At 40.4% G+C, this 13,250-nt stretch overlaps 1 protein-coding gene across 1 annotated transcript; it reads right to left on the bottom strand.

The window, feature by feature from the left end:
* Window positions 1-5,691: 5,691 nt before the first annotated feature.
* LOC136875799 (acanthoscurrin-1) lies at window positions 5,692-11,565 on the bottom strand. Its single transcript, XM_067149402.2, has 2 exons — window positions 11,446-11,565; window positions 5,692-6,318 (listed from the first exon to the last, which is right to left on the bottom strand). The coding sequence occupies exons 1-2, from the start codon at window positions 11,516-11,518 to the stop codon at window positions 5,903-5,905; spliced, it is 489 nt and encodes a 162-aa protein (XP_067005503.2). The 5' UTR covers window positions 11,519-11,565; the 3' UTR covers window positions 5,692-5,902.
* Window positions 11,566-13,250: the final 1,685 nt, after the last annotated feature.

The raw sequence follows: 13,250 nt of genomic DNA, 5'->3' as shown, positions 1-13,250 counted from the left end.
AAGGTCAGGGCCTCAGCCATCTGAGCCACTCAGACCGGCATGAAGGAATAGCTGAAATCGGTTGAGTGGTTGCCGAGAATACACTACATACAACAAATACACTCACAAAGTTTCTTTATAATAAGACACAGTTTGTTACTCATTCCTCGGCGGTGATCGGAGCTTATTAACTTTACATGTTAAGTTTCTTTTTTTTTATCATTCGCTAGTACTCGGATTACAATATCAAAAGCTGCCGGCTGTCAAGGATCACATTTCTTTCAGAACGAAGAGATCTTTATTTGAGACACACGCCTTTACAGCTGGTAACACTTAACATTTACTGTCACTGAGTCTTATCTATAATTGCGCATACTTACGGGCATCTATAGACATGAGGAGTTCACCATTAAATCCGCATGTAGAGATCTTAACCCTCTACTGCGTAGTGTTGCCGTTAGGCAACATTCAACATTTCACCTGTGTAAATGGATACAGACGCTGATTACTGTAAGTCACTTCTGATCTGCATTTAGGCCAGTCATCCAGGCGGCAGATTCACTATCTGTTGTTTTCCTAAGCTTCTCTTAAATGATTTCAAAGAAACTGGAAATTTATTGAACATCTCCCTTGGTAAATTATACAAATCCCTAACTCCCCTTTCTATAAACGAATATTCTTTGTTTGCCCCGCAACTTATAGCCTCAAATATTTAGAGGTTATCACAGTAAGTTTGACTGTGTCCTCGATAGATACACGTTTTGAGGCTTCCTTGTAATGATTATTATTGTTATTGGAACATGAGCCAGAGAAATCTATTTTACCGTAAGACCTATATGTGTCGGTGCGAGGTAAATCAAATTGAAAAGAAGAAATCTATTACTTCCAAACAGTTCTTCGTGTGAAGAAGTACACTAGACTCTAAGTCTAGAAGAGGTGGCAAAGGAATTGGAGACGCCATATTCTGGGGTCATACCACTCCATCATTCCCATCTACATAACGATGAAAAAACAATTAGTTCATTATCTTTCAATTAAAGTAAATTACTTTTCATCACTTCAGCCACAACTCGTCTTCTGCTCTGATATATGGATGACCCCTTGTCGTTCAAAAAGCACATCATTACTTTGAAATGAATAAATAAGAAAATATATCATATCTAAATAATAATTGCCCACAGTGATTGGAAATCGTTTTCTAAGAAAATGATGACGTTTATATGTTAATTAATGGCTATTATCGCCTAATAAAGCACTGATTATAAACAAACTTCTTTGGGTCTCCCGCAAGTTATGGCCTTAAATACTGAGAGGTTATCTCAGATCACAGTAAGTTTGACTATGTCCTTGATAGATACATGTTTAGAGGCTTCTTTATAATGATTATTATTGTAATTGGAACATGAGCCATAGAAATCTATTTTATCGGTGCTGTACGGTTTGCTGGGGCTGCCTGGCCGAGGCGGTAAAGGCGTGCTCGGTTCACCGGGAAGGACGTGGGTTCGAATCATGGCCCTGAGGTTCACTCAGCCTACACCAAAAATGAGTACCAGGTTAATTCCTGGGGGCAAAGGCGGCCGGGCGTAGAGCTAACCACTCTACCCCATCACGTGCCGAGGTTACGAAGGTGGAAGCCTTTACCTTCCACCCTCCAAGTGCCTTCATGACCTGTACTGAGATGACTTTGTTTTGCTTTGTACGGGTTGCGTCACGTAGCTATCAGCTTGCATTCGGATGATACTGGGTTCAAACCCCACTGTCGGCAACCCTGAAGACGGTTTTCCGTGGTTTCCCATTTTCACACCAGTCAATTGCTAGAGTTGTAAGTTAATTAAGACTGCGGTCGTTTCCTTCCCACTCATAGCCATTTTCTATCCCACCGTTACCATAAGTCCTATCTATGTCTGTGCGACGAAGAGCAGATTGTAAAAAAAAAAAAAAAATTAAACAGGTTATGTATTGCTTTAATATAAATAGAGGAAAGTTGAAACTACCTGTTGATAGCGAGATCGTCTCTGTAATGTACAGAAATTTCACTCTCTCACAGTCTGTCATTTCATCACTGCATTTTCTTTGTAGATTTGAGCATCTACTCATCGCAAAATGTATGCTCCTCTTCAGCTCACGGTACCTAACAAGATAATTCATATTAACATTTCTATAATATTTGAAAGAAATAATAACATTGATTACGTTGTTAACATCGATTTTAACTGAGTATAATTAATTCCGTCGACCTCTGTGATGTAATGCTCAGTGTGATTAGTTGACACCCCCGGAGGCCCGGGTTCAATTCCCGGCTCTGCCACGAAGTTTCAAAATTGGTACGGGGACTGGAACGGGGGTCCACCTAGCCCCGGGATGTCAACTGAGTAGATAGGCTCCAATTCCCATGTCAGCCATCCTCGAAGTGGTTTTCCATGGTTTCACACTTCTCCAGGCAAATGCCGCGATGGTATCTAAAGTAACGCAACGGCAGGTTCCTTCCCTCTTCCTTGCCTAATCCTTCCAATCTTCCCATCTCCTCACAAGGCCCCTGTTCACCCTAGCAGGTGAGGTTGCCTGGGATAAGTACTGGTCCTCCTTCCCAGTTTTATCGCCAACGAAATATCTCACGGTCCAGAACACTGTCCTTCAGGCGGTAGAGGTGGGATTCCTCGCAGAGTCCGAACGAAAAAACAACCGTGGAGTGTAAACGGATGAAATAAATTAATAAATAATAAATAAATAAATAAATAAATAAAATAAATAAAATAAATACTCTGGCTCTGGGACTGGTGCTTCTGTTCGACTCAATGCACTTCTTAACAATGAATATTGAATTTACACGACCGCATTGTAGACGAAAAAACTTACGCAACATATAAGGTCTAGTACAGTACCTATAACTGAAGAGATGTTAGGTGCAGAACTGAAATTGCCAACCTGACACGAGTGGGATCCGCACCCAGAACCTTCCGATTTCGTGTCGGTTGCTCTACCAATTGAGCTATGGTGGCCTAAGTCATATTTTTTTCCATTGGAAAGGATCTAAGCTACAGGTTTGGCACTACTACCATGACATTGTAGAGTGCATGTAAGACGCCCGTTGTGGCGGAGGTTGCAGGTTCAGATCTTACTGGTTGACAGTTTATTTTGAGCACTTCTCATCTAGATACATCACACTATTAACCACCCAAAAATACTCAGTGGTGAATAGTATCCTCCACGTAGGGTTGGCGTCAGGAAATTCTTCCAGCCGTAAAACTAGGCTCAATTGACATCAAGGAATGACCCTAATAAACTGGGGTACTACTACTACTACTACTACTACTACTACTACTACTACTACTATTGCTACCACTACTACTATTACTACCACTACTACTGTGCTCGGTACCTGCAGTCGCTTAAATGCGGCCAGTATCCAGTATTCGGGAGATACTGGGTTCGAACCCCACTGTCGGCAGCCCTGAAGATGGTTTTCTGTGGTTTCCTATTTTCACTCCAGGCAAATGCTGGGACTGTACCTTAATTAAGGTCACGGCCACTTCATTCCTACTCCTAGCACTTTCCTATCCCATCGCCGCCATAAGACGCATCTTTCCCGGTGCGACGTAAAGAAACTTGTAAAGAAACTACTACTACTTATTTACGGACAAAAGTTAATTATCATCTCAGTCTTCAAAAGATCTGGTGAAATTGCTGAAAAGTAAGGACACAATCTTGCAAAAGGAGTACCACATGAACATAAATACAGTACATCCATAACAAATGTAATGAATTGCAGTCGAATGAAGTCTTAATAATAATAATAATAATAATAATAATAATAATAATAATAATAATAATAATAATAATAATAATAATAATAATAATGTTATTGGCTTTACGCCCCACTAACTACTTTCACGGTTTTCGGAGACGCCGAGGTGACGGAATGTAGTCCCGCAGGAGTTATTTTACGTGCCAATACATTTACCGACACGAGGCTGACGTATTTGAATACTTTGAAATACCAGCGGACTGAGCCAGGATCGAAACTGCCAAGTTGGAGTCAGAAGGTCAGCGCCTCAACCGTCTGAGCCATTCAACTCGGCAATGAATTCTTAAGGGAAGTAGATGAATGTTGTTACCTGGGTTGTAGAATGACTCATTATGGCAGAAGTGAGGAGGACATAACGTGCAGAATTACACAAGCAAGGTAGGTCTTTCTTAAGAAAAGTAATTTGCTCACTTCGAACACTGATGCGGGACTTAGAAAGATGGCATTTCTTGGAAGTGAAATATGGACTATCGGTGGAGAGATGGCGTGGGAGGACACCAGTAGACGAATAAGTTTGGATGGTGTCTTTAAAAGTAGGAATGATCACAATATGAAGATAAAGTTGGAATTCAAGAGGACAAATTGGGGCAAATATTCGTTTATAGGAAGGGGAGTTAGGGATTGGAATAACTTACCAAGGAAGATGTTAAAAAAAAATTCCGATTTCTTTGCAATCATTTAAGAAAAGGCTAGGAAAACAACATATAGGGAGTCTGCCCTAAATGCAGATCAGTAGTGATTGAAGATGATAGTGATTTACGATAACTAGCTCAGAAAGAAAGAGAATAGAATCTTTAGAAATGTGGTGTTTCAGAAATGCTGAAGGTAAGATGGGTAGATCTAATCACAAGTGAAGAGATACTGAATCGAATTGGTGAGAGGGGAACAATTTGGCGAAATTTACCTAGAAAAAGAGGCAGAACTATAGGATATACTTTAACACCCAGGTCTTTAGTGAGGTTTTGAGAGAGGTGTAGGCGGTAAGAACGGCATGGTATGACAGATTAGAATAGATATAGGATATAGTCAAGTAGACATGAACAGCTAACCAGAGGATAGTGTGGCATGGAGAGCTGTATCAATCCAGTCTGAAGACTGATGAAGCAAGCAGCAACAACGGTCTGTTGATGACAGCAAATCCCATGTTGCTACATTCTTGATGGGTCTTGGCCTACCAAGCAGCTGCTGCTCAACACGAAGATCAGCAGGTTTCGAGGTGACGCGACGAATCTTGTGAGCCGTTATTCTTGGCTTTCTACACCGTGGACCGCTATTTCGTCGTGAGTTGTTCTGACATAGGTCGATTGGACCTCGGACCCTCCCCCCCCAGATCCAAGTAAAATTCCCGGGAATTGAACCTGGCTGTCTAGCCCTAGACCACAGAACGGGCCCTTGTAGTTGTTTCGACTGGATGCAAGATTTCTCACTTTGAAGTTTCTGGTTTGAAAAGCGTAGTTAATATCAGTATACATTAATAGCGTATACGTAGATGGCGCAAGTGAATGCTTTCTGACAAAAAACATGAACTGCCGTAAATATTAAGTCCCCGAGCCCAAGCACGATCGAAACAAAGGGTTGCTTTATTACAGATCTTTCTCAGCTTGTTGGCGCACGGAGGTTTGTTCACACTTTGTCACTGCTATGCTTTTAGAATGAGTTTACAGTTATTGCAATATTCACATAAAAGAACTACGGAAGTTTGTCGGTAAAGTTTGAGTTTGACGATTGAATATTACAGAGTAAGGAAATACATACTTTATTTGGAAAGACCATAGCACGAGTGTTCACTCAACTTTGTAGTGTACCGCCATCATTATCGTCGTCGTCGTCATAATCATCGTTTGGTCAGTTGTCATTAGCTGTGAAAGATAAATAGCAGTGGTTGATACCAATACAACAATACTGACTAGGACTAGACTTGTATTTATTTTTCAATATTTTACAGATAAGTGTGCCGGTAAGATTTTTATGCAATAAGTTAGCAGTGTTCAAAAGTTATATTGCTTTAGATATATCACGTTTTCAATAGAAAAACAGTAGTACAGTACTCCATTGCCAGATGTTGCATTCTGTTGTCGCAAACCTAGAAACTCAGTCTATGGGAGTGATGCTGGAAGCTCATATCGTCACAACGTTGCCATTTCCACCGTAACCGAATCCTGTTGGTGTTGTGTATCCATATCCAAACCCATTGTTTCCTCCGAAGCCAAAGCCATTGTTTCCACCGTAGCCCATACCGTTCGTGCCACCAGGAATAATCCCGTTGGTACCACCAAAGCCAATCCCGTTGGTACCACCAAAACCATTCCCATTCGTTCCACCAAAGCCAATCCCGTTGGTACCACCAAAGCCAATCCCATTAGCACCAGGATAGACAACTCCGGTTCCACCATAGCTGTTGGGCAGGACGCAGCCGCACGAACCTCCTGTACAAATGCCTTGTGTTGAACCTCGCACTTTGATCTTGCACATGGCCGTGCAAGCGAGATTGCCGAACCACTTGCACAGCTCCCGCTTGTTGCGACCACTACGACCTGCAGAACAGAAATAACACGACTTGAAATCGGAAACTATTATTCAGGAAGGGGGTGGTAAAGTACATTCCTTTTACAAGTGTTATTCTCTGCTTTAGTACAAAATACATTTCACGAATTGCATCTCTCAAAATAGAGATGGGATCATTCCATATTATAACAAACAATCAAACATAGACATTTTTTAATTTTCGTATTGTTTTCTTTTTTACTTTTTCCATTTTATTTCCTTTTTAAGAACGACACACACATCCAGTCCCCGAGTCATGGAAATAACAAATTAAGGTTAAAATTCCCTATCCGTCCGAGAATCGAACCCGGGGCTCTTGGCACCGAAGGCCAACACGCTAACCATTTAGCCATGGAGCTTCACCCCTACCTCCGATTTGGCACGTATTTTTCCTGGATATAAATTTCAGTAAAGGTAACAGCAGTGACAAATTATTTGTTCAATGATATCAATAGATCCTAAAATATGATGTAAGGAAGCCTATATATTATTTAAAATAATAAGCAAATTACTTCCGATAGTTTGTCATAATTCCATTATTTTCTTCGACTCGGTCATGAAATTTGACGTGAAATGAAATGGCGTATGGCTTTTAGTGCAGGGAGTATCCGAGAACATGTTCGGCTCACCAGGTGCAGGTCTTTCGATTTGACTCCCGTAGGCGACCTGCGCGTCGTGATGAGGATGAAATGATGATGAAGACAACACAAACACAGCCCCCGTGCCAGCGAAATTAACCAATGATGATTAAAATTCCCGACCCTTCCGGGAATCGAACCCGGGACCCTTGTGATCAAAGGCCAGCACGCTAACCATTTAGCCATGGAGCCGGACAAATTTGACGTACTTGTACCGAACTTACTTTTATGTATGAAGATAATTTAATTTTAACAATATTTATGCAGATTGTTGGCCTGTTGCCATTTCTTGATGGATGCAGTATTTTTGTATCCGTCTCTTGGCACAGGCTAGAGCAAAGTGTAGCTTCCACCGAAGTCCCAGTCTCATCCATGGCTGTGACAATATGGAAACTGCTGGGGTATGGGTGGTGCTGAGTAATGACATTTGGTGCACAACTAGTGTCTGAGTGTTAAGAAAGGTGTTGCTCATAGGATCAGTCGTGCTGCAGTAGCACCTTCTGGTCCAGTGAGGAAAGCAATGGCAAACTACCTCACTCCTCATCTTGCCTAGTACGCCTCATTTTGGTGCTGCCATTGGTTTTTGCGGTTTCCCTATAACTGCATAGCCTTTGGTGATGCTATTTGAGGATCCAACCAGCCTCTGTTCTGATGACCTGACAGACATGCAGATTGAGATTTCCAGCATTCTCTTTAACATAGCAGAATGTGACATTCCTTCTGCGATGATAGAGATGACTTCTTACTAATAAGTCTTAAATGAACAGGAAATAAAATTTTATCATTTCTTCCATAAATCCTAATGTTTCTAATGTTTGCACTCTCCAGAGATACAATTTCTAGCTCTTAATATGTAGTGTCACATGCATTTTATAATTGTCAGAATGATAATCCGCAGCCTGTTTCCAGTCACTCGGTCGGATCAGGAATGGATTGAATGAAGCCACCATCTAGCGGCAAAGATAGCAATTGTGCCGCCTGCCGAAGCCTGTCGCACTCCTCCGGGACAATAATTAATGACAGACAGATGAAATGAAATGATATTCGGGAATATTCCCGGAATGAAATATGACTGGAAAAACCTGAGTACCCGAAGTAAAACCTGTCCCGCCAGCACTTTGTCCAGCATAAATCTCACATGGATTAACCGGGATTTGAACCATGAAACCCGGGGGTAAGTGGCCGGCGCGCTGCCACCTGAACTACGCAGGCTCAATTATCATATCAGAATACCCGCTAGAAATTTGCTAATGTTTGAGACATTAGTAAATAAGGTATGAGCTCATATCCAGCACATTTGAAGTGATAAACAGTTCTTCTGTACCAAATGCCATTCCTTTGAGATGGTTAATTATAGGAAACTGAATTTTTTGGTCTAAAACCACGTCTCATCGGAATTTTAAATTGATAAAACTATGATATCATCCCCCTGAATAAAATGCAGTTTTGATGTCATGTGTGATTAGTTTCATTTTTCCGTATTGATGGTTTTCGACTCACAATTACAGAGTGTTCTGACGTTCCCAACTAATCAATAGTATTCATGTTATAAAATTAATTTATTAACATCTAAAAATATAATACTAGTTTCGATCCATGGATCATCCTCAGTTGTTTACATTGACAATTAAATTAGTACACGCTATAATTAAAAACCACTTCTTGAGTTTGTCAAAAAACGTCTTAAAATCAAATAACCGTCCATGTTTCTGTTGAATTAAAATACTCATCTTGAATGTTATAAATTCGCTGTCTTAAAATCTACTGAACTATTAGTTTATTACACTGTCGATTGAAGGAATACAATCACAGTAACTGAAAACCATTTTGTTTTGGTTGTTGTTAAATAAAAAGGTCTTAAACTGAACCTCAAAACCATCATCACTAACAAAAACCTAACCACCTACCCTATGTGGCAACATTTGTCGACTTCCAGAAGGGCTACGATTCAGTAGATAGAGAGGCACTCTTCCAGAAACTTGCTGAACTGGTACTAGATACGGAAACCTTGAATACAATTCTAGTTTTATCCTTTAGCATTTTCGTCCAATCACGAATGACTCTTTCGAGTAGGCAGTTAAAGAGGATTGGAGTTAGGCCATCCCCTTGTCTAATACCTGTTCTGATCTCAAAGCACTGGGACAGTTCCCCTCTCAATTTGATTCTCGCTGTAGTGTCGGTATCCGTGAGAGGCTTCAGTTGGAAAACAATTATATCGACAGGACTGACCAAAAGTATAAAATTAGAAGGAATTTTATCAGAAGCGATTGGGGTAAATTTTCATTCATTGGGAAGGGCGTGAAGGAGTGGAACAGTTTACCAGGGGTAGTGTTTGATCCTTTTCCAAAATATGTACAGATATTCAAGAAGAGAATAAACAGCAACAGAGAAAATAAATGAAATGTTAGAGGGCGTTCGACCAGTACAGGTTATTGTAAATAAAAGTGTGTGTGAATTAAATCAATTCCATTCCCTGGTCTAAGGAGTTTGGACAGCCAAAGTAGGGGACTGCCTGTAGGGGTGAAGTACAGAGGGGATTTCTAGGGCCCTGAGACCGCTACGGTATCTGTGAAGGCCCTTCAGGAACTCTGAAAAGTGGTGGCAAAAGGGGCTCTGGTTAAGACGCAGCAGGTCGTTATGCTACTTAACTTCCAAAATGGGTAAAAAATAAATAAGTAAATAAATGCAATGTAAATTTTAATCTTATACCAGTTGTATAGTATTATTTGAAGTAATCCCACATACTGTATATGAGTTCACTATATTTGTAAGTACAGGAGATATTATAAGTAGAATTTTGTAAACAATATAAATTTTCTTCTCTTGTTAATCTAAAATTTAGTGCTTGACAATAATGTATTTTAGTGTACCATTTGCCACCGAGGTAGACACCTCATATGCAAATAAAGAGATTTTGATTATGATTTTGATTTTGATCTTGTGAAAGTAACTATTACCAACACTACAGCGAGAATCAAATTCAGAGGGGAACTATCCCAGTGCTTTGAGATCAGAACAGGTATTAGACAAGGGGGTGGCCTATCTCCAATCCTCTTTAACAGCCTACTCGAAAAAGTTTTTCGTGATTGGACGAAAATGCTAAAGGATGACTCTGAGTTGAGAATAGGCTACAAGAAAGATAAGTTAACAGTCAACTGTTTAGCCTTCGCAGACGACCTTACACTTCTGGCACGTCGGTGTCTCGGAAAACCGTAAAACTAGTTAGTGGGACGTAAAGCCAATAAAATAAAAGAAACCTCTTTACGATCATAAGTAGAACTTAGCCACCAACACCATATCTCAACCATTCCACAGACATCGCACCTACTACACTTCGAAATTGCGGGAAGCTTAGGAAAAGAAATTCGACGTCATCAAGATGATAAATTCACAAGAACTGAACCAAACAAACAGACAATCTACCAATCCGTCGTCGTGGGACAAAGGACCCTTCTTGAGGTCGGTGGTCCCAACTTTCAAGTTTGGATTGGGATGAAGTTTTATTGTCTGGGAAAGTATCATAGACTATTGACGCAAGCTTGTTTTAGACTACGTTTGCTTCTTCTGCGTACGTCAGGCATTATATGGTAATACACATGTTTATTGTGCGTTTTGAAGCAAAGAAATTTAAAATATTAAAAAGAAAAATTATGAATTTAAAATTATTTGGCCCAGGTGGCATCCACACAGCATTGCGGTGTTGCCACTCAGTCTGTTTGTTCATTATTCACATTTCAATATTAAATCAGTCCCTAAATGATACGCGCCGTGTGCGTTTGTACTCAAATAGGATAATGATACGGATGTGTCTAAAATTAATGAAAATGAAATTTGGAAAAAAAAGAGTAAATTTTGTGATAAACGGAGGCAAATTTGTTTTTTAAACTGGACTTAATGAAAGTGAGGCAGGGTGAGCAATAGCGAAACAATAAAAACACTGATTCTTTCAACCTATTAGGTCGTGTCGTATAGTACCTGTTGAAGAGATGTCAAGTACAGAACAAAAATAACCAAGCAGACACCAGTGGGATCAGAACCTGCAACGTCCCGATTTCGGGTCTGTTGCTCTACCAGTTGAGCCATGGTGGCCTAGGTCATATTTGTTCTGTTCGAAAGGTTCTAAGATACAGATCTGGCACTACTGTCATCACACTGTAGAGTACTTGCAAGTCGCCCTATGTATGGTACACGACCTAATAGGTTGAAAGTCATTTTTGACTAAAATGCAGTCTTGAAAATTCAATATTCACTGATGCTTTCTTTGCCATTAAATACTCCTCCACAGACGAGAAAGTTCAGGCAACACAGACAATACTAGCATTTTATACTGTCATAATAAGTCGTACAATATTTTACGGAATGCACATCTAAATTAAAATAATTAGCCTAAATTATTTGTCATGGTTTCTTATCGAATGTTTGCAATGTTCTGGAAGAATGTCATGTATTCGAAAATTGTCATGCCAGGCCTTTACTTACCTTCAATCGTTGCGCCGTTGCTGGAGAGCACGGCGGCAGTTAGTAGAAAGACAGTGCAGAGAATCAGCTTCATGGTGAGCGAGCGTTCAGTAGACTACGCAGTTACGCTATCTCTTCGGCTTTATAACGAGCTGCTTACCGAGGAACGTCCCTTAAAACAAAGTCAACTATCTACAGATCGCACACCGCCCATTCGACACTTCTATTACACCATACAGGATATATCGTGTATAATGTGTGTCATTGTCATTCTAAGATATTGATTCATCTTCCCTTTTCCTGAAATTTATCGCGAATCAATGAAGGTGTGAAAAAACATTTGTACTTATTGTATGGGGTTCAACTTTTAAATGTCTATATAATTGCCTTTAGTAGAACCTTGATGACATTGAGATTAGTCTCTCTTTATACAAAGACTGGGAGCATTGCGAATACATTGGAGGTTGAAATATCTTCATTTAGGTCATACACAATTATAATGATGCTGTATTTTTGTTAAATTCTCAAATAGCCTCACGGAATGTTATGCGGAAAATTACAGGCCGGCCAGTTTGACATGTGTTGCATGTAAGCTTTTGGGAAAGAATTATTTCTGATTTTATTTGCCATGTTTGAGAAATTAATAACTGGTTCGATAGAAGACGGTTAGGGTTTAGGAAAGGTTATTTCGGCACTTGGTAGGGTAGATCATGGGAAACTACTGGCAAAAATGAGTGAAAGTGGACTAGAACTTTGTCAAGGACACGGTCGCTTCCTTTCCACTGCTAGCCCTTTTCTGTCCCATCGTCACCGAAAGGCCTATCTGTGTTGCTAGGACTTAAAGCGAATTGTAAAAAATTAAAAGAATTAAAATGCTATATTCTGGTTAAAACTGCCCGTTATGTTAAGACTTACGACAATGTCTTTGTCTCCACGGTTTGTGAAACAAGAAGAGGTTTCTAGTAAACTGGACGTTCTCATTGCTGTTCTAATAATGCTGAAAGACTTGAATTAACAGTCATGGGTTCCACTGACGAAGCAACGTCTTTGCGAAACGCCAAGGTTACCAGTAGTTGTCTTGTTTACTAAACATAAAGCCATCGCTTCTTCCTCTTCTTCTACTTCCACTTACGCCAATTTTCTCCCATTCTGGTGGGATATAGAGTGAGAAGTATGTGATCCTGGCCCTGGTGTACGGCCGGATGCCCTTCCTAACACAATCCCGTGTGTCAGAATGCATTTATTATTGCGTGTTTCTGTGACAGTTGGCTTTGCAGTGTGTTCTGTTTTTGTGAAGAGGAGTGTGTTGGGACAAACACTCCGAACGTGATTAATGTCCCCACCCCGACCGGGGCCCTCTGAACCTAAAGCCTCGACGCTGATCATCCAGCCAAGGAGTCGGACTGTTTAATACCCTTCCCATCCCTACTGTTTTAAGATACACTAGAGTACTGGAAATCTGCCCTGATAAGTGTTTTTTTCCATTTTGTATTGTGCCCTTAAATCTACTGACACGGGTCATTTGCATTTGAACCCTCCTAAATCTCACTCAGCCAATCTGAGGTCAATAAATGATGATGACTGAGACATAATGTTTTGGTTCTACTTCCCACGATCTACCTTTCAAGCCTTCGAAGAGGCGGAGGTGATGAAAAATATTGTCCTCAGAAATTTGTTTACACGTCGTTAAATCTGTCGATGAGAGAGTACGTTGAAATAGCGCTGGACCGAAGCGGTATCGAATTCCCCTCCCTGAGGTTACAAAGTCAGTGCTTTGCTACCTTCGCCGCTGGTAAGATAGAGAAAACGAACATGAAGGGCGAATT

Source organism: Anabrus simplex, chromosome 6 (genome assembly GCF_040414725.1).
Source record: "Anabrus simplex isolate iqAnaSimp1 chromosome 6, ASM4041472v1, whole genome shotgun sequence".
NCBI classification, from domain to species: Eukaryota; Metazoa; Arthropoda; class Insecta; order Orthoptera; family Tettigoniidae; genus Anabrus; species Anabrus simplex.
Note: the sequence above shows the minus strand (reverse complement) of the source record. Positions and strands in the feature narration are given on the sequence as shown.